This window comes from Neopelma chrysocephalum, unplaced genomic scaffold, assembly GCF_003984885.1.
Source record: "Neopelma chrysocephalum unplaced genomic scaffold, ASM398488v2 Primary Assembly neopelma1_43, whole genome shotgun sequence".
In the NCBI taxonomy this organism is placed as follows: domain Eukaryota; kingdom Metazoa; phylum Chordata; class Aves; order Passeriformes; family Pipridae; genus Neopelma; species Neopelma chrysocephalum.
This window is the reverse complement of record NW_020897702.1, coordinates 7,428,936-7,449,553: the sequence shown is the minus strand read 5'-3', so window position 1 is coordinate 7,449,553 and position 20,618 is coordinate 7,428,936. Positions and strand designations below refer to the sequence as shown.

The following is a 20,618-nucleotide window of genomic DNA, read 5'->3' as shown; positions in this document are numbered from 1 at the left end:
CCACCGCCTCTTTCCCGGGGCCGCCGGAATGTCTCACAGGAGCACATAGTTGTTAGGGTTGGAAGGGGCCTATGGAGATCATCCAGTCGAACCCCACTGCCAAGGCAGGGTCACTTGTAGTAGGTGACACAGGAATGGATCCTAGTGAGTTTTGAATGTCTCCAGAGAGGGAGACTCCATGCCCTCCCTGGGCAGCCTATTCCAGTGCTCTACCACTCTTAATGTAAAGAAGTTCTTGCTCATGATGAGGTGAAACTTTTTGTGTTTTAGTTTATGGCCATTGCTCTTCGTTCTGGGCACCACCAAGAAGAATCTGGCATCATCCTCTTGGCACCTGCCTTTGAGATATTGATCTGCAATGATCTCAGACCTCTCAGTCTTTTCTCTAGACTAAACAGGCCCAGCTCCTCATAAGACAGATGCTCCAGTCCCTTAATCATTCGTGTGGTCCTCCGCTGGACCCTCTCCAGTAGCCACTTGTCTTGTACTGAGGAGCCCAGAACTGGACACAGCACTTCAGACGTGGCCTCACCCGGGCCGAGTAGAGGGACAGGATCACCTTTTTCGACCTGCTCGCCACACTTCCCGATGCACTTCGGGCTCCCGCCACCTCCCGCCCCCCCTTCTCACAGGAGGGGTGTTTGCACAGGCCCGGCCGCTTCGGGGCGGAATCCTCCCCAGCCATAAAAGCTGGTCTTAAAGGTCACTTTTGATCTTTTCCGCGATCCTGGCCGGGCGGGCGGGTCGGTGTCGGGCACGAAGGCGAGGACGAGTCCGCGCAGTCGTGCGTGGGCGCTGCCGGGCTGCTGCCTCTCCCCGCTGACTGAGCGCGTACAGAGCTCAAACGGCCTGTTGTGTGCCTCAAAATGATATTTATTTATAAATAACTTATTGCTATTTGTTTTATTGGCTGTTTTCTGAACGGCGGTGAGCGCCTGACAGCCGCGGGCACGCCGCGACCTCGGCGGGCACCGCCACCGGCGCTGCCTTGCGGGGCTCAGCTTCTCGAGCGCGGGCGTTTCCAACGCCTGAAATCTTTAACCTCACTCTGGCATTGCTATCGGTGGGACCCCGGGGTCGGAACGGCTCGTGCCATGACCAAAATCCCATTTCCCTCCCGGACCAGGGGGTGCACGTGCCGAGACCGCCGCCCCGGCCCCGCCGCCGCTCCCGCGGCGCTCTGGCGCCATCTGGCGGCCGCAGGAGGGGCCGAGCAGGGGCTGCCCTGCCCCGGAGGGGAACAGACCCATCCATGGGCTACAAACCCATCCGTAGGACTACAGACAGCATCCGCAGGGCAAGGGATGAGGTTGGAACAGCCCAGAAGGGTGCCCTGAAAGGAGAAAGCTTGGACAGAACAGGACGGGGAGGCTGGTGTGGGTGGGCAGGACCCAGGCGGTGTGGCCCGTGGTCCCTGTGAGCACGGGAAGGTGGTGTGCAGAGAGTGTGATGGGATTGCCTTGGCAGGGGCAGGGAGAGGGGCAGTTGTTTCAGCCTTGCTTGTTCACAGAATCAAAGACTCATCAAGGTTGGGAGAGACCTCAAGATCATCGAGTCCAACAGTCAACCCAGCACCACCATAATCATTCCTAAGCACTCCTAAGCACTCCATAATCACGCATATACCCAAGTGCCACATCAACTTGAACACTTTCAGAGATGGTGAATCCCCCACCTTCCTGGGCAACATATTCCAGTGGCTGACCACTCTTTCAGTGAAAAAAATATTCGTTCTAATATCTAATCTGAACCTTCCCATGCACAATTTAAGGCCATTTTCTCTCGTCCTCACCTGTTGATGAGTTGATAGAGCAAGTACTAAGAGGGGTGATCAGGAATTCAGAAGCCTGTGAGCCTTTTTCAACTCCACCCCTGGAGGTGTTCAAGGCCAGGTTGAATGGGGCCCTGAGCAGCCTGGTCTAATGAATGGTATTCCTGCCCATGGCATGGAGGTTTGGAACTAGATGATCTTTAAGGTCACTTCCAACCCAAACCATTCTGTGATCCTCTGATCCTGTGAACAGCTAACAGGGAGGAGACACCCCAGCCAAATGGCCAAGCAGCAGCCTCTACATGTGCGTGAATGTGTGTGTGAGTGTTCATCTGGGTATCAGTGCAGAGGAATGAAGTGGTGACCTCTGCCCCTGACATGTACAGAATAACTATGGAGCAGGGAGATGTGTCCAGGGACCATGGAAAGATGGAGATCAGTCTGGGATCAACTCTCAGTGTACGGGCATGCTTGAACATGGGAGCAGGATCTGGACAGTATGGAAAGGGATTGCAAAATTGTACGTAGGGACTGTTAAAGAAAGGGATTACAGGAGAGGGAGGGAGCTGATGGAACAACTTGAGTTGTTCTGGTGGAACAGCTCATTCCCAATGGAGAGGTGTAAGGTGAGGGAGGGGCAACTGGTTACACAGACAGCACCCTGGTTATGGGGCCTAGTCACTCTCAGGAAGTACTGACAAGGATAAAGCAGTTTGGATTTAATGTGAATTATGACAGTCTTGGTCTGATGTGCTGGTTAGCACATTCCTAAGCACTCCATAATCACACATATACCCAAGTGCCACATCAACTTGAACACTTTCAGAGATGGTGAATCCCTGATGTGCTAACCAGCACATCAGGATATTGTTAAAGTATTCCGGTTCCTCTAATCTTTATTAACTGTAGCACTTGGGGACATAGTTTAGTGATGAAGATGGCAGTGCCAGGGTTATGATTGGACTTGATGATCTTAGAGGTCTTTTCCAATGTTAATGATTCCATGATTCTGTTTCTTAAAGGTGTCAAAACATGCCACAGCTGCTGGCATGTGTTTTACCTCAAGATCTCATGGGACTTCTAACATTTAGCCTCAAGAAAATGAGAAGAGATTTAAATGCTTGGTGTCCAAATAATGAGTACTTGTTAATAGTCCTTTTAGAAGTAACTGATTTTACCTTAGTTTGATATTTGGGGATACTTGTGCATTTAATAATTTAATTGCTGTGTTAGTTTCTTTGTAGTGTATTCGGTGATTAAACATTGTACTCCCAAGCCTGCAATCTAAAGGGAAGGGAGCTGGACCTGGAAAGTAAGGTTACAAAGAGCTTTCACCAAGTGTATGCTGTGTGTGGGTGACTGTTACTGTGCACAGACCCTCCTCTTGGCTGTGCTCCCACCAGCTTTCCTGACAAAATCCCATGACCCTTCACAGTAAGCACAATTCCTAACATGAAGAATAAACAGCACAGTCACGAATAAAACCAGGCTTAGCTAGCAAACAGTTCACCATGCTAGGAAAGATGTGAGGTGATCCAACATGATGCTCCCTATCCCAGTCTTCCTTGCTGATGCCAGCTCCAGTTTCACCCACAGGGGGATCTGCAGAGCCATGTGCATGTTGACATTACCCCTTTTAGCATGTGTCCACACTGAGCTGCAGGAACAGCCACCACGTGTGGTTTGGATAGAGCCTGACGCTGGCAAAGCTGGAAGCCATGACATGGCAAGGGTTTCAGTTCTGGGTCGGACAGATGCCTTGGGTAGGATGGAAAGCCAGTGACAGCTGCATAAACCTAGGACAGGACAGACTATTTTTCGCCAGCTATTATCCAGTAACATTTCTCTGCAGTGTTTCTATAATGACAGAAACTGAAGTGAAACTGAATTAAACAAGGACAACATCAAGGTTGTGAGGTGACAGAGAGGGATTATTTATCCCCAGACAATGTCTGTGTGTTCCCCCCCCCCCCCCCCCGCTGAGGAGTTATGCTGCACGAGGAGCCCCTTGGCACAGCTGTCAGGAACTAATATCTTCCACTTCTGAAAGCCACCTGGGACATCTCTACAAGAACCTCTCGAGAAGAAAACAGCTCCTTGGATAGAAGCCAAGCAGGATGAAGGAAGCTCTGCTAGAAATCACCAAGGGCTTGTTTGGCTTCAAATGGCTGCAGTGCAGCTTGTGCAAACCCTTCTGCCTCAGATGTGGGGAGGGACAAATGATGACATTTGGAGCAAATTTTGGGAAGCTGAACAGCAACTGAGAATGCCATATGGGAATGGCTGCTCACCACACTCACACTGGATCCCATGACTGTCAAATAGTGAAAAAAAATGTCCCCTGTCCATTTTCACATCACACCTCCATTTCTGGCTGCCACCTGCTTTAGCCACAGGAAAAAAATGCATAAGAGAAGTGAAATATTTCCCTTTGCAGCCTCAGCACCAGTTAGGATCTATTGCACAGTCTTCCAGATGTTTGTTGGTCCTAGAGCAAGACACTGCAAAAACTCCAGTTCTTCAGAATTTCTCTCTTTACTATTTAGACCTTATATTCTACAACAATTTCATCTCCGTTTTGCTTTTGTATTTTTTTCCTCTCAAAGTAGCTCATCTTGAATTCCAAAAACATGCAATCCCCAGGAAGAGGCATCGCAACAGCCTCTTAGATGGACACTGATGCAAAATGATCATTTGTCTCATTCGGAAATCTATTTCTTGTAATGCGAGACAAATCAATTTTTTGGAGGCTTCATGTTTCTGATGTAGACATAAAACCAACTGAGATTGTGTAAGTATTTGCTCTTCACATTCCAGTAAAGCTCATGTAATCTTGTACACACCAACTGCAAGTCACTAGTTGCCCTTGTTTGTGTTATGTCAAATTTATAAATCGTAAAGATGCATTTTTGGTCAAATAGCATTTTTAAAAATTTAATTTCAGCCATATTGATAATTCCTTACTTTCCTAGTTTACTTTTGTTCAGTGATATTCATGTTTCCTAAATTTTTCATTTAGTCTAATAGCATTTTGTTTCTTCTAGTAGCTTTGTTTCTTTTAAGTTTAGGACCTATCATTTAATTAGTCTCCTTTTCTAAAGATTAGTAGCAACACATCACATTTTGTTATCCTTTCTTTTCAATAGCAAATGTAATCATCTACCCTGTGACTCATCTGCTGTTGCTCTAGGAATTGCCTTCAGTGCATTATTTAAGAAATGTACCCAATGTTTTCAGTAATATTTGCTCATTCCAGTAGTATCAGTTTCAAAGTAGATTAAAACACAGTTAGATGCCACATAATTAAAAAAAAAAAATCTGTATCTGGAAAAAAGAAGAGAATTTTAAAACACTTTATTGGCAAGTGTTAAATTAAAACAATTGGTTTTCTTGGGGGTGATTTAGAGCTACCAGTTGTTCCAACGGGGTAATATTAAAACTGACAAATTTCCTCTAAAACAGTGGACTTGAAACATACAGTGTTGTGGTGCAACACCTCTGTAGCACATCCTTTCTCCAGGAAATTGCTCATTGGATGGTTCTGATTTCAGAATCTACTTCCATTAGGTCAAAATTCACAACAGTTTTAAAACAGCTCCTCTCTAAGAGTTTTCACCCTTCACATAAAATAGCACATCAATTTAACAAAAAGTGGCCAAAGGCAAGTACTTGTATCTGGGGGCCATTAAAAACAACGAAGAAAGGTGGCATTCACAAAGGACAGTTTTAGTCCAGTGAGGTTCATCTTCTGTGTGCCCTTTGCAGTCATGGAGAACAGCAGGCCCTCCAGAGGATGTTTCAGAGCAGAGCAGCTAGCTTGTGTCTGAAATCACATGAGAAGAACCCTCATGGAATATGCCTCCTCCCAGCGTTACAAACCTGTGTGTCTGAAACATGGCCAACATAATGCCCATCATAAACAGCATTCTGCAACATGCCATGTCCATCCTCCCACAGCCCATTGCCTTCCACGTTACTTTCACCACCTGATCAGCATGGAAAGGTAGGTCACCCTTGGAGGCAGGAGAGAATCCTAGAATTGTTTAGGTTGGAAAAGACCTCTAAGATCATCAAGTCCAACCCAGCACCACAATATCCAGCACTAAACCATGTCCCTAAGTGCCACTGAAAAGACATCTACATGTCTTTTCACTACCTCCAGGGATGGGGACTCAAACACTTCCCTGGGCAACCTGTTTCAGAGTTTGACAATCTTTCATGTGAAGCAATTTTCCCTAATATCCAACCTAAATTCACATTGGATACATGGGTGGGGAAAAACATGGCTTTCTGCTTTTCAGGGCATGAGGTGTTCTAAAAGCATGCAGGTGGATGCACTGTTGAGCAGGCTCCAGGGGAATGCTGGCATGCAGGAGCAGCAGCCTGGCTCCCGAGGACAGTGAGCAGAGCTCTGTGCTAGGGTACTCCAGTTAATGAACTGAAAACATTATTAACTAAGCCAATACCACCAGCCTAATGGAAAATCTGTCTTCGCATATGTTGTGCAAGTTTTTTAATTATTGAACCAACTAGGAATTGTTTAATCAACAAAGCCAACAGGAAACCTTCAAATAGCAGGAGAGTGAAGAGACACGCGCATGTTTGCTGATTAGTTTTGTGCATGGTCAAGCCTCTCAGGTTTCCTGTCCTGCAAAGGGCCTTCTACTTCTTCTTGGGTGACATCTTTAGTCTCTGTAGGAGTTTCTGGTGGCCTAACAGTGTGTGCCTACATCCACCACATTTATCTTCATGCTTCCCTTGTGACCAGGTGCATTACAGGAGCTGTTGTTTTGTCATCTTGGATCTCACAAATAATGACCACAGCATCATTTGGACACATGTCTTCTGTTTAGAATGACTGAAGATTTTTTTCTGCATTGGAGAAGTTTCCTGACCCAGTTGTGACTGTTTTATACGAAATACTAAAACTGAAGGCACGAGACATGGTTGCACCCTCCTGTGCGAACTCTTCCATGAGAAGAAAACTGTATTTTTAAATTTTGATGTACATTTATTAATCCATTTCTATGTTTTAGTCAAAGTATGGTCAATATACCTGAATTTATAATACTTCCTCTAAGTAACAGGGTTGTTACCATTCTAGTTCTTTATTGGACAGTGATTCTTTTTCATTATACACACTGGAGATGAAACCACAATCCAGGGCCTGGCTTTGTTTATCTAACTGTCTTGTCTCTGCTTTGCAGGTAACTGAAGCGTAATCTGTAAACTTTTCAGAGCCAAGACATGGTCTGGTATGTACACCCAAAACTCCATGAGCTCTGAGACACCTGGAAGTCCAGACGCAGAATATGTATAATTCCTAAAATGATAAAGACCTTACATTTTCTCCACCAAAAGCTTGAAATTAGGAATGAACATATTGTTCGTCCTTTGGATAACATCTGGATAACTGACAAGCCAACAGATCCTGATGATACCTGAGTTCAGATCAGGGTGTTTCCAGGCACCATCAGTGGCGACCCATCTGAACTCTGCAACACGACAATACATCAAAGGAGATGGAGTAATTGAGAGATTTGCTTTCGATGCAGCTGTATAACACTGTGATAAAGCTTTTCTTTTTCAATTCTTCTGTGCGGAATATGTACTCCTAATTGTTGCATATTTTGTTAAAACCTGCCAACTTGGTTTGAATCCAGAGGGAGTTTTGCTTTTAGAAAGAGGCTTGTACAAATTAAGTCACCAGAATTAATTTCTAGAAACAACCAATAAGTTTCTGTTCTAGTATATCACACTGCATTTTTGCCTTTGCTTCCTTTGGAAATGAAGAATAAATGGTTCTTAAACAAGTATCTTAAAACAAACTGAAACGCATAAATTATTGTTATGGGGATACAGCAACTAAAATTCTATAAATGAGTTATATGCTGTGAATGACTGCACTCACCCTTGTTGTCTCCTTTTGAAATACATTAAATCAATTTTTGAGACTTCTGCAATGTGCAATGTATTCATCTTTATTCCACATGTGGTAATTTTTTTAGAAAAATCCATTTTATTTAGTTTTTCTATATATTTCTGTTCAGAGGATGAGTTTCTAATTTTAAAAGAGTCATAGTTGATATATTTAGTAGATTGGCAGCTGGCATAAACTTTGAACAAAATTGTGTTGAGTAATGCTGACACTCAGGTTGCAAATACCATACAGTGACTAAAAGGAACTAAAACTATGATGCATTCTTTAAAAGACAATGTTTATCTAAACACTTACATAAACGGCTCTTTCAATTAAAGATATTAAAAATGAGAAATTCCTTTAAGACTGTTTTATAAAGCATTTTAGTTAAGACAAATAACAATAGACTATAAATTAAACACAGGCTTCTTCAAGCCTGATGGACAAGTCCTCCCTGGCCTTCAAAGAAGTTCCTTCATGGATGCACTTTCTGGGTAACTTCTGAAAATGATTCATAACTTTATTTTAATTCCTAATCAATCTTTTAATTTCTTTTTTTTTTACTACAGACATGAAATTAATTTAAAAAACAAGCATATCTGTTTTCTTTTTCCTCTGAACTTTACACTAAAGCTTTTGCTAAAAAATAAAACTTGAAATCCCATTTTTAGTAACTGCTGAAAGCAGATACTGCTCATTGCACAAACCTAGATACAAATGAGCACTGAGGAATTAAACTTCTAGATACACTAAAGCTAAATGAGTTGATTTTTCCAAAAGAAAACCAAACAGCTTGTAAGCAGCAAGTAATTAGTAAACAAAGGAAACCACAAAAGCAATAACAAACATCATAAACCTATTAACTTCACATAGACTAAAATATTACAGAATAATCTCCATTCCAAAGTAATAACAATTTGCCAAAATATTAACAGCAACAAATAAAAGGTAGCCTTGCTTTAAAGTCAGAGCTGGCACAAAGCACACTTTGGGTGAACACACACACACAGAGCTGCTGTGAGGTTCTTTCTCAATTGTGTCATATTTTTGATTATTTGCTGATGTACAGCTGGCTGTGGTGCCGTGGTGCCAGTGCCCCTGCCCCACCTTTGCTCCCATTGGCTACCTCTTAGTCTTAGCTCCCATCACCAGCAGCAACAAGCAACTTCCAAACACACAAGGTAAACCAGCTGTCTGATATCTTGCTGCCCACAGAGCACTGCATGAGTTTAGTTTGAGAGGAGGAGGCTGACGCGTAGCAGTAGCATTTGGATTGTTTCCAAATTGTTTACTTCATTTGGATTGTTTCCTGGGGGAAAAGGGATCCTTGGTCGTTACTGGTGCCTGATCTTCTAGCCAGTCTCAGTATTCCCCCACAGGTGTGCTCTCGTTCTGGGTCCATGTCCAAAGATGACAGGAATACAAGCATTTTCCCTTTAACACTATTTAAATTAAAGCTCCAAGCTGAGCCCATGGACGGAAGAGGTGCTTTGCTGGCTTCTTGCTCTGTTCCTTAGGACACCACCATACCAAGGCTCAGGCAGTAGGGCTTCTCCTCAGCACAAAGCTGCCTGACAGCTACTAACACACCAAACACATTCTCTGTACTCTCAGTACACGTTAGGTGGGACCTTTATGGCTTCCCAGTGCATCCTCTCCTGTCCCTCCTCTGAGTGAAAGCTGCTCGGATGTCTTATCTATCATGGAAGTTTCCCCTCTTTTCAAGACTCACCCCACCAAAACCCAAAGAAATGACAACAAAACACCTCCTCTTGAGCTTATTTACAACTTTAAGAACAACATATGCAAAAAAGGAATGGATACTTCCTCACTGACGGGTGAGATTTCTTGGTTGTTTTTCTTGAGACATTTCCCTAGTCCACTTTTTGAGTCTATTATCTCTGTTATCACAAACCTGTCTTGAAGGGTTAAGCTCTCACCCCAGCCAAGACAAGTCAGACAACTGAGAGGGGGAAAGAGGAAGAACCTTTGTAGGTAAGTCTATCTCCTATACACAGTAGCCAACCAGGAAGAGTGATTTGGACCTGGGACTATCAGCCCCTGAGATTGTAGAAAAACAAAACACGTAACATGCACACCTGTGCACATTACATTACACAGAGATGCACATTACATTACAGCTAAAAAATGTTCATCTGTAATTGCTAAATGTTAGTTTTGATTTGTTCCTTGTTTTACTGTTTAAGATCTTAGGTCTAACTTTGCATTTGGAGTAATAAACACTTGTATTTACTTTTTCATTGGACTCATTATTCCCCCAACACTTGTTTATTATAACTTTGAATTCCCGAGATACTGCAGCATTCCCTGTCACAACCTTTAGTAAGATAAAGCAACTATTTGTTACACATTCATCTTCCATAATATAATTAGAGCAAAATAGTTATGAGTCAAATGGTAGCTACCACTGTTTATGACTGCTTGTCATTTATAGTATTTGTGGAAGAGGCCTGAGAGAGTCGATGCACATTCATTGATCAAAGTGCAACTTTTAAAGCCTGCGTCAACAGTCTTGTATTTCCAGTTTAATCATCATGATTAATCATCATGAAGGTAGAGAAACCAGACATCCACACAGGATCTGGTGGATTCAGGCACCAGGAACCTGTACATGAGCAGATCAACAATAATGAGAGAATGAACCATGTGAATTTTGCTTTTTGATACAGGATAACTTGAATTCAAATGTATTGTGCTAGTGATTTTGCTTTTTGGACCTCTGCCCTTGCCAGAGAAGGAGAACTGCTGTGCTAGTGGCTAACTGAGATGATGTCCACTCCTTCAACAGGAGATGATACTGCTGGGGGCCTGGGGCCACTATTAAATCCTGTGTATTCTGTGCCCTACAGTGCAGGGTCAGACTCCACAGAGCAGTAAATGACATTATTCCCCAGAACAAGAGTGCTTCTGTATGGAGGTCAAAAGTGATAATACTTCTGTAAACCAAACTGATTGCACTGGAACTGGATGATAAAATTAGTGCTTTAGAGTCTGGGTTAATTAAACTTTAACTATGGTTAAAAAAAGAGTATTTTTGATTCAATTATTATGTAAACAGGTCAGACAAACTCCACTAAATAACAACACTTATAACAAAAGAACAATGGACTGCTTTAAAAAGGACTTTTCCCAGTTTGCTTCCACACCTCTTTGGCGCCTTTAATGCTTTCTCTTTTCACACACTTCCAGTAACCTTGAATGCCTTGCTGCTGCGGTACCTGTTAATAAAGTTAAAGTGTGTTTAGCATTTACACAAAAAAGACTCCCATTCCCAGATTATGTAAATACAATATGTAATGCTGTGCTGCTCCTTTTGCACTTCATATGTGTAATAACAAGTTCTTGGTGGCAGCACTCCTCCCAGATTCATATGCAGTAAGGAATATCCAGTTTAAAATATATATTTTTTTTCTATTCATTAACTCTACTTCTGTTTCTACAAGCATTTACAAGATAGTGTTAGCAATTGTCTGTGGTATTTAAAAACAATTATGTCAGCTTGTTACCCTCAAACCTCGATGAATTCGGTTCCTCAGGACTCCAAGAAACTCGCTGTGGCTGAGGCAGTCATCTCCATCTAGATCAAAAATCTTGAAGATGGTATCCAGAACATTATCTGAGAGTTCCTGTCCCGTTGCCACCTTCACTGCTCTCTTGAACTCAGCTAGTAAAGACATAATATTACATCATAGGTGACTGTGAACTTGTAAAGAAAATGGAAAGCACATAAATAGCAGGATTCTGTACAATTTACAATGTCTCATGGGTATCCTAAGTGGACAATTTGGGATGTGTGAACTACTAAACTATTAGGAGGTCTCAGTTCATGCGTTCTTGAGCTTGCTTCATCTTTTGTAACACTACCTTTATTATTCTTATGATAAACTTTTGAAATGCACTACTTCTCAAGTGACAGTAGGAGCGATAATTTTTTCTAGAAATAGCTGTATGCTAAAAACTTACATCCTTTTGGCTGCTACCTGCGCATTGGGATGATAAGTGTTTGCCTCGCTATGCTCTCATTAAAAACCCTACCATTTTATCTCAAACCAGTTTCATGCCAATTCATTCTGCAAGAAAACTCTTCTCCTCAGAGAACAGTATTTTATGGTATGCGCCACCTCAACCAAAAATCTCCTCAGCAACTCTGTAGAAACACAGACCACCATGTCTTACATGCTTCTTACAGCACATGGCTTTATATACCTGCAGTTCTGGTTTTTAAAGTAGGCTACCTTCCCTTAAATGACAGTTGAAGAGTTTATTGGGATTTGTGGCAGAAAAAGCCATCACACCTCTCTGAAGATCTACTTTTGTCTTCAGCTTTCTTGCCTTCTCTCTTTACACCGCCATGTGCCCTACAGATATAACCTACTATCCCCGCTTTTGGTGTACAGAATTTGGAGTTTTGACTCAAGGAAGATGAGGAAATGTGGGGTTGCTGTAAACCAGGAGATTGTAAGACTGAAACGATTGTTGTTTATTATAGTAAGCACAATCCCAACATATGAATTGACTGCATTTTTGAAGGCATCATGGAAGTGTGAATTTCAAGAAGGGACTGGAGGTTATTAAAGTATAGCAGTATGGGAGATTTTTACAGCAAGTTGTCCCATGAAGTCATAAATATAGTATTAACATGGTTCTGCTTTCAGAAACAAGTACTTTTTATAGATAGTGCTATAAATATGATTAGTTCTGAAGCTTACTAAAGGAAGTAGCATTCCTGACTTAGCTCTAATCTTTGTCTCTTTCAACAATTCCTAATGTAATAAATGTAGAATTTAAATGTAGAATTTACAATTGGTTTAAATAAAATTTAAATCCTTTTGCAAGAGGATATACCACAATTTGAAAAGGACATGACATATTGGATGATTATAGCAGAGTCTTAATTTTGTCTTTCAAAAGATGTTAACTGTTTCGTTTCTTGATGCTAAATTTAAATCCAGACATAGCAATGTACTTTTTTTGAATATAACAAAAAATGAAAAAAGGAGAAGGATCTCCTACAACAGTGGAGCATAATAATCTTCAAATCAAGAAGGGCCACCTTAACAGGGAGAAAAGATGAGTTTTCAACTTAGAAGAAAAAGAAGTCTAGAATAAAAAAGGACTAAAAGACTTATTTATTTTTAGATCAATATTAATATGTGTGCGAATACACACATGTACACATATGCAAACAGCAAGACAAAGAAGTTAGTGAGTTTCAGGAAAGGATTAGACATGTAGACATGGAACATCTGCTGAGTTACCTCAGCAGCTGACTGCTTTGATCACAGTGTGGTTCAGTGCATAATCAGAGTCACAACTGCCTGTTGGTTAGGAATGAGTTTTTAGAGGGAAAAATTACCAGAGTCAACACCAGCTGATGGCCTCATTATCCTCTGGCATTCAAAAATGGGATACTTAAAAGAGAAGTGAGTTAAACTCTTGCATCTCACTGATGACTATTATTTCACCATTAATTCATCCTCTTTCCACTCTTTGTATGCCTTGTGCAAATAAAATCTGTCTCCCCCCACAGAAGAAAAATGTTGTTAAACCAGACTGAGGAGGGCCATGAATTCAGCTGGGAACAGAAGCACATGATGGAAGAAGAGAAGCTGAGGGAGCTGGGAAGACCAGAAGTGTAAGGGGGAAATCTTGCTCCAGCCTTCAACTGCCTAAAATGGGTTATAGAGTAGATAATGCCCCATTTTCTCAAAGGTGCACAGAGGTAAGACACAATCATTGTAAGTTGCAGCAAGGCTTTGATACAGAAGAGGAAAATCTCCACGATGAGATTGGTTAAGCACTAGAACAGCCACCCAGAGAGGCCGCAGAAATGAAACTCTTCCTGAAGGCTGGACTAACTAGTGATGAAAGTCAGAAGTTGTAAATCCCCCAGTTTTGGCCCTTTTTGGTTCGAATTCCATCCAAACACCTCTCTCTCAAGAATATGTAATTCTCTTGCTGCCTTCTCATATCTCTCTCACAGTTTTCACATAAGCCCACCAAATATTAATTCCATAACAAAACCGCATTTTTTCTTTAAAAAAAACCCAAACCAAAGGTGTACAGCACTTACCCCGTTTCACAGGACGATTTGCTACAGTAAACATCTGCATGGCAATGGAAAAGTCTTCCAGGTTATTTGTAAACTTGCAGAAAGTCTTGAATTCTTCCAAGCTGATATTCTAGAGTATCACAGAATTCAGGTGATATATAATGAATAATACATTCAAATCGGAATAATTCTATTTCATTAAATCAGGTGGGATTTAATTAGCGTTTAGGTGCGACTGCCTACTCATTGTCAGTACTTGCATTTCTCAGCTGACAAATTATCAGTTCCTATTTGCATAAAATTCAAGGGCTGCAATAACTCTTTTGGTAACTAGTTACCTTATTAGATACTCACATTCAAACGAAAACATGTACATACAAACAAGGAAGCAAAGCAAAGCAAAGCAAGCTCTGGGTACCAACCTCTCCCGCCTCGATTCTGTCTTTCACATTCTGCCAGTAAATTTCGTTGTTTTCCTCATCAGTGAAGTACAGCAACCATGCCGCAAAATCTTCTTTTCTCATGACGCTCAAACCCTTTGAAAACTTTATGAATTCCATTTCTTGGACTTCTGTTTGCAGATTTTCCATGAACCTAAGTGTAAACAGACATTATCCAGCAGTTGTTATCCACATCACTGTATCACTACTACTACCTCGGCTACTAAATGCAGTAGACAGCAACTCTGAACTAGAGACGTTGTTTTAAACACCACTACTTTGATTTTACCGGCGCGTGTGGATTAATTCCTAGGGCTGCATTTCCACAGCGGCACCAGCAGGGCACGCTCTCGGCCCGCACAGGTGGCTGCTGCCAGGAGAACCTGCCGATATAACACTGGACATCTAGTTTTTACTAATGTTTAAAAACGCGTTGATAAGGAGATAAAACATTTGGTAAGGCAGCAGCATAATGAATGGATGAAAAGAGACATGGTAACTAAAGGCCTGACACATAATTTATGAGATTTCATATTAATAGGAGAGGAATGACAAGGTTGGAAGGTGCCTAGAAAGATGAGGCCCTAGTAACCACAAAAGTGAAAGAAAAGAGGAAACTTGAAATCATCACTGCAGGAGAAGATGACTGAAAGCCTCAAAGATTATAACTGCATACACAGGTTTGGCAAATCAATTTTGCACTCACTAGAGGATGGATTAGAGAGGATTATAATTCACATGTACAGAGTTCAGAAGAGCAGAGAAGATGATGTTGCAGGAAGGTAAGAAGAGAACTGGCTGAAAAAGGAAAGGGTGAACATCAAGGTTTTTAGGAAACACCCATTCATTTAGGAAGAAAAGAAAAAGTATCACAAGAAGCAAGTAACAACCTGCAGGTACAGAACTGGAACTGTAAGGAGAGTTGGAGCTTTGAGTTTCCCCAGTTTGGTGACATGGCCATTAATTATTCTCATTAATTCCCATTAATTTATTCTGGCTAATATTAATTTTGAAAAAGTAAAAAACAATCCTGTGTGATCCATTTGATAACTTCCACGTCAGAAATGAGGCAATCAAAAAACAAGTGATGGTTTTTAAATAAAGGCTAAAAATAGTGGTGCCTGCCAGAATACTTTTAGTATTTTGAAAGAACCCTGCTTTATTGAGTTGCAGAAATTATTGACAGGAGGTAATGAAACACTCCTATACTGGGACGAAGCAATTATTCGGAGAAGAGGATAGTTAAGGGTCTATGTAGCCAATATCAGCAGAGGCTCATTTGCTCATCAGTGTTTGCAGGGCCTCACTGGGTTTGAATTCTTTCCCTTGAAATTATGGCATTTTAGTTCACACAGCTATCTTTAGTTCTTTAATGAGATCACTTGGACAATTAGTAGCTTGAAGCTCTGTGAAGTCTATAAGGGCTTAGCTGAAGACTGCTGTTGTGGAATAAGCTCTCTCTTGTATTTTTTCTTCTAATAGGTAGAGCTGCACATGCAAATGAAGGGCAAACAAATGCTTCACAGCTCAGGACACGCAGGTGTCATCACCCTTACAGCAGAGATGATTTTAAGTTTCAGGCTAGAGTTTAATCAGGATAATACTGAGGAGGGGTACAATATGCTCTCACATTTTATATGTGCATTTTTCAGGTCTAGTAAAGGGGATTACAAGGCTCTCACAGTATAGTCAAAAACTAAGGTATACTCTTCCAGAGTCAACTTTAAGACCTGACACACTTTCAACTCCCCCGACTCTCCCTCTCAGAAGGAGGTGAAACACCAGAGGACCAGTTAGTACCACTAGTGTGACCAGGCAGCCCCTTGTCTTGCAGACCAGCAAGAGCTGACTTGCACAGCTTGCACTCTTCCCTTTTCAAAACCAGCTGCTCTCTTTGTAACTCATGAGAACACTGTCTCTGGCCAGCACCGCAGTCAGCGTGTGCCGGAGAGACCAGCCTGGCTGCATGGGTTGGCACAAGTGGCCCTGCTGCACCCACAGCTTTCAACAGTCCCCTCAGGTCCTGGGAAGGGAGGCTGAGGTGCAAGGGGAGAGAACAGCATGGACCTGGCATGTGGACCAGGCATGGAGTCAGTCCAGCAGAGACTGACTAGGGCCACTTGGCCACATTTTGAGAGTGGCCATCACAGGTAAGGAATAGGTGCTATCTGGGATGTGTGGCTTGTACTTAGCTGGAAGTCACTGTGCTGAACAGTATCTTTGACTGCAGTTTCTAACCCATGTAATGTCTGGTTTGGAGGAAGAGAACTGCTGAAAATGAGGTCACTTACAGAAATATGCCTAACACTTGGATACAGGGAAATAAGACACTATGTTTTATTTTCTTGGCTTTTAATCTGTGAAAGGTAGATATATTTTGCAACAGACTTAAGGTCTTGAGTCTTGAGCTATTTATCTTGGGAAGCTAACTCTCAGTCATTTGCTTTACCCGTCAGTAGCCATAGGTGATGACATAGAAACATATTCTTCCACCTTTTCTGAATATTGCATTTCCTTAAGTAGAAAAGTCTTGGTGACCTGCCCTCTAGCCAGATCCAATAAAGGCAGGAGAGCTGAAAGATCAATCACTTCTACAAGATAAGGAAGGAGCAGGTGGCCCACCAAGCTGCACACATTAGCCAGCTGAAAGGGGCAGCAAAGCCAGAGCAGAAAGTGAAGGTTTTGGCTGTGGCATTTTTGATGTGCTCTTGGTTCTTCACCCTCTTCTAACTGAAGTTCATTTCAACTTGTAGGCTTGCTCCTGGCAAGCCAGAGTGGGAAGATTTTCTGCTATATCAAATGCTACTTGGAGTAGCAGCTAAAATGTGCAATTTTAAGTTTATATGATAGTTTCCCATATTAAAAAAATTAAAATACTGTGAATCATCGCATCAGCATTCTAGGTCATTCTTATTCCCAGATGTGAGTGTTAAAAATCCTAATGAGTTTTTTTTTCAAGTGGAAGTTATTATAAGTTATTAAAAATAACTTTCTGGTTAGGAAGCAAAACTTGATACATAAATGTCAAGACACCACTAGGGATACTTGCTTTTGTATCTTCTGGATCACAGTGCTGCTATGAGTTTCAGCTGGAAAATGCTCAAAAATTTATCCAGATATTAGGAAAAAAAATGAATGAAAAAAAAAGGAATGAAATTCTTGCTCTCCCAAAGTCAGTGGGAACTTGACTGGGAACTTGAAGGGAGTCAGAATTCAACTACAGGAACAGGATTCTGATTGTTGATCTGCTCTAGAATTAAAAAATAATTACACTAGGAATAGTCTTATGTTGGTTGAAAATAAAAGCAAACCCTCAGTTTCAAAATAAAAAGGAAAGGCAAACCATAAATTTGTAAGATGGGGAAAAGGCTGAGAACAGAAAGTACTTTCTTTAAGATAACCCATTTTATGCACACTCTCTAAAACACCCACGTTGAAGGCCAATGGCCAAATTCCTTATCATGCTACAACAGCATCCAAAAACCTTATCAGGACTTATCCCTCATTTTGTAATGTGCTCTACTATAGAAAGAGGGAGTCTCTCAAGAGTTTTTGGCAACTCAGCTTTAATGGTGTTAGAGCACCACAAATAGAAGTGAAAACGTAATAAAAGCAGGGAGACCTTAGGAATGCAGCTATTCCTCCTCCAGCCGGAGAAGTGCTAGCATTGTATTCTTTACAGAACACAAAATAGAATGATACACTAAAGGAAATGTTTCCACCTCTTGACCTGAACTGTTTATGCAGAGCTTTAACACTCTAGTACAGATCTGACCAGTTCTTGTCGCACTGATTTGTAGGAAGGAAACTTAACAACAAGGATAGTGGTGGATATACCACCCCAGCATTTATACTCTGCTTTGGCTCCTCTTTGGACACTGAAGTCCTTTTGAAGAATTGGTAACCCTCTCTGCACCAAAAGACCGTTGCAAACCAGCTGTGAGTTGCCTTTTTGCAATCTGACTTTCAAACCTCAATATAGAAAATATCATAAAGCCTTGATATTAACCTTCAGAGAACATTTAGATGTATGCTTGTAAATTCAGTTCTGCAAGCATTAAGACAGTTAATCAATCTCACAATTTTCAGAATTACAGACAAACCCCTCTTTGATTTACTATCCTAAGTATTTCTAAACCAAACCAAACCCCTCACTTTCATTTATAACCATTGTGTAGAAACGAATCAAGTTATTCTTTTGCTAAGTATATAGGAAAGGAAGAAATAGACTTTTCTCAACCTCTTTACTAAGTATTTGGGAAATATTCAGATTGAGTTATGATAGGAATATCACAAAGCCAGATTTTGTTGCTGTCTCCACCTCCTCACTGCCCGATCTTGGTTGCACTAGATGTAATCTTTAAGTGCATTAGGGCTCTGTCTATATATGCACACACAGAGATAAAAGTGTCGGTACAGAGACAAGTAAGGAGGTAATTATACTCTATTTCTGCAAAGCAATTCCAAATCCCCAGATGAAAAACACTGAAAATGTACAAGCTATAATCACAGCTAAAGCACAGCCAGCTGATGATGCTACCTGAAACAGATCCTGCATCTATGCATTGGCACACACACAGAACAGCCCCCCAAAAATGTCAGCACTAGCAGTGGGGTTCAGACTGGATTATTCTGCTTTCTCAAATGAAAGGTTTCAAATGAAATGTACCAAGGAATTCAAAATACTGAAGGAAAGAAACAGGGTAGGTAGGGAAAAGGCATGATTTGTGTGCATAGTTATACAATTTGTGACCTTCAAGCTAAAGCAGAAATAAAAAAGGGACCACGATTAAACAATATTTCTGGTGCAAAATTCTATTAACCAATGAAAAGTTTGGAAGCAACAAATCAAGTAAGAAAATGCCATAAACTGGATTTGAAATGTTAATTTTCCTTATATGATTAAAAGATGCCCATTATTTAACTATACCAGGAAGTACTTTTTTGTAAGACATCCCAGGAAAAAATACAACTATCAGAGAGTTTTTTGAATATCCTTTCCACACTTTCTGCACTTTTTTTTACCTTCAAGAAGACTGTGAGAGATTTAAGCTTGCTTGGGGACAGATTACAGAAAAAAATCACAGCAGTTGTAAACTGTTTAGGGAGTGAAATATTGTCTCCTCTTTTATTTGGGATTAAACATACTTAAATAACATCAGTAAAGGACTTTTTTCAGGGGAAAAATAGTGTCTGTCAGGAAGAAATATTTGCTATATCTAGAATACTAAATAGTTTTCTACTCAGAATAAAAAATAGTACATTAAAGCACAATTGAAATTTTTTTTTGGAAGGAAAAGATCAAAAATTATTTCTGTATCAAAAACGAGGGGAAATCCATACAAAAGAATAAAAAGCCTGGAAATCTGGGGAACTTCTGGCTTCATGTTTGAAATCTGACATTCTCTAAGACAGGTCCTAGTATTAGAAGATGACATTATTGTTGAGGTGTAAAACTGAGTGGTGGTAATCTGAAACAGAAACTTGTTCAGATCTTCTGAGAATAAAGTTTCACCTGATTAGAGCCTCTTGTATTAAATCTACCTTTCTTTGTTACATGATTTTAGGCTTGCTGCAAATTCCTCTATATTTTCTTAAACTGATATGGGAGAATGAAGATACAGGATAATGTACATCCTGGATTGCTTCCACTGCTTCTAAGCAGTTCCAGGTGCAGAACAATATGGGTATCCCACCAATGCTGCTCAGTAGAGAATGAAGAGGAGCATCTTTGGTTGCTGTTTTGACTATGTTCTGGAGAGTAATGAAAAAGAGCTTTACTAGTGCCACAAAATAACTATAAGATTGTTTCTTTACTTCCACGCTCTCAGCAGCCCAAGAAAGGTTGAAAAGTGGTCTGATATTCTGTTTCATGGTCTCATTCTTCACACTTGGTATAAAAAACTCGTGTGTATCACAAACATATGATTTCCCAAGAACCACACAGCAGCTGGAGATAGATGCTGAAGCCATTTTCCCTCCCTACACTCAGTGTGCCTCCTGTGCTCAGGGGAGTAGGAAGGGAGGCACAAGAGCTGGCTTATATCAGTCTCACCTTGCCTGAAGAGATGTAGACAGTTTCCATTTTCTTTGTGCCATTTGAATGCAAAGAAAGGAGAACAGGACAAATTAATTGCCTTGGTATATTGACTGTGGCTGTCTGACAGTTTTTAAATGTTTGGACTGTGGGCTAAAAGGGTTGGATAACACTGGTGTACATGTAGATACAGATGGCTGCACACTTACAAAAGGATTTTCTAATGCCAGCCAAACTGAAAAGGAGGAAGCATGAGGAAAATATATGTAAGTAATAAGATGAGAACACTAGTCTCAACTTTTAGAATTCCCATGTAAGTATGGTGAAATTTCACAATAAGAGCATTCCTGATTTTTTTTTTAAAGTTTCGAGGACTC

At 41.1% G+C, this 20,618-nt stretch overlaps 1 protein-coding gene across 2 annotated transcripts in view; it reads right to left on the bottom strand.

Moving 5' to 3' along the window:
- Positions 1–7,731: 7,731 nt before the first annotated feature.
- The window catches only part of MICU2 (mitochondrial calcium uptake 2), a 142,130-nt gene continuing 129,243 nt past the window's right edge, over positions 7,732–20,618 (bottom strand). For both annotated transcript variants that reach the window (XM_027677181.1, XM_027677180.1), the window contains exons 9-12: positions 14,187–14,358; positions 13,786–13,894; positions 11,219–11,376; positions 7,732–10,930 (exon numbers count right to left, since the gene is read on the bottom strand). In XM_027677181.1, the coding sequence (XP_027532982.1) occupies positions 10,826–10,930; positions 11,219–11,376; positions 13,786–13,894; positions 14,187–14,358 (544 nt within the window). In that variant the 3' untranslated portion in view covers positions 7,732–10,825. The remainder of the gene's footprint in view (positions 10,931–11,218; positions 11,377–13,785; positions 13,895–14,186; positions 14,359–20,618) is intronic.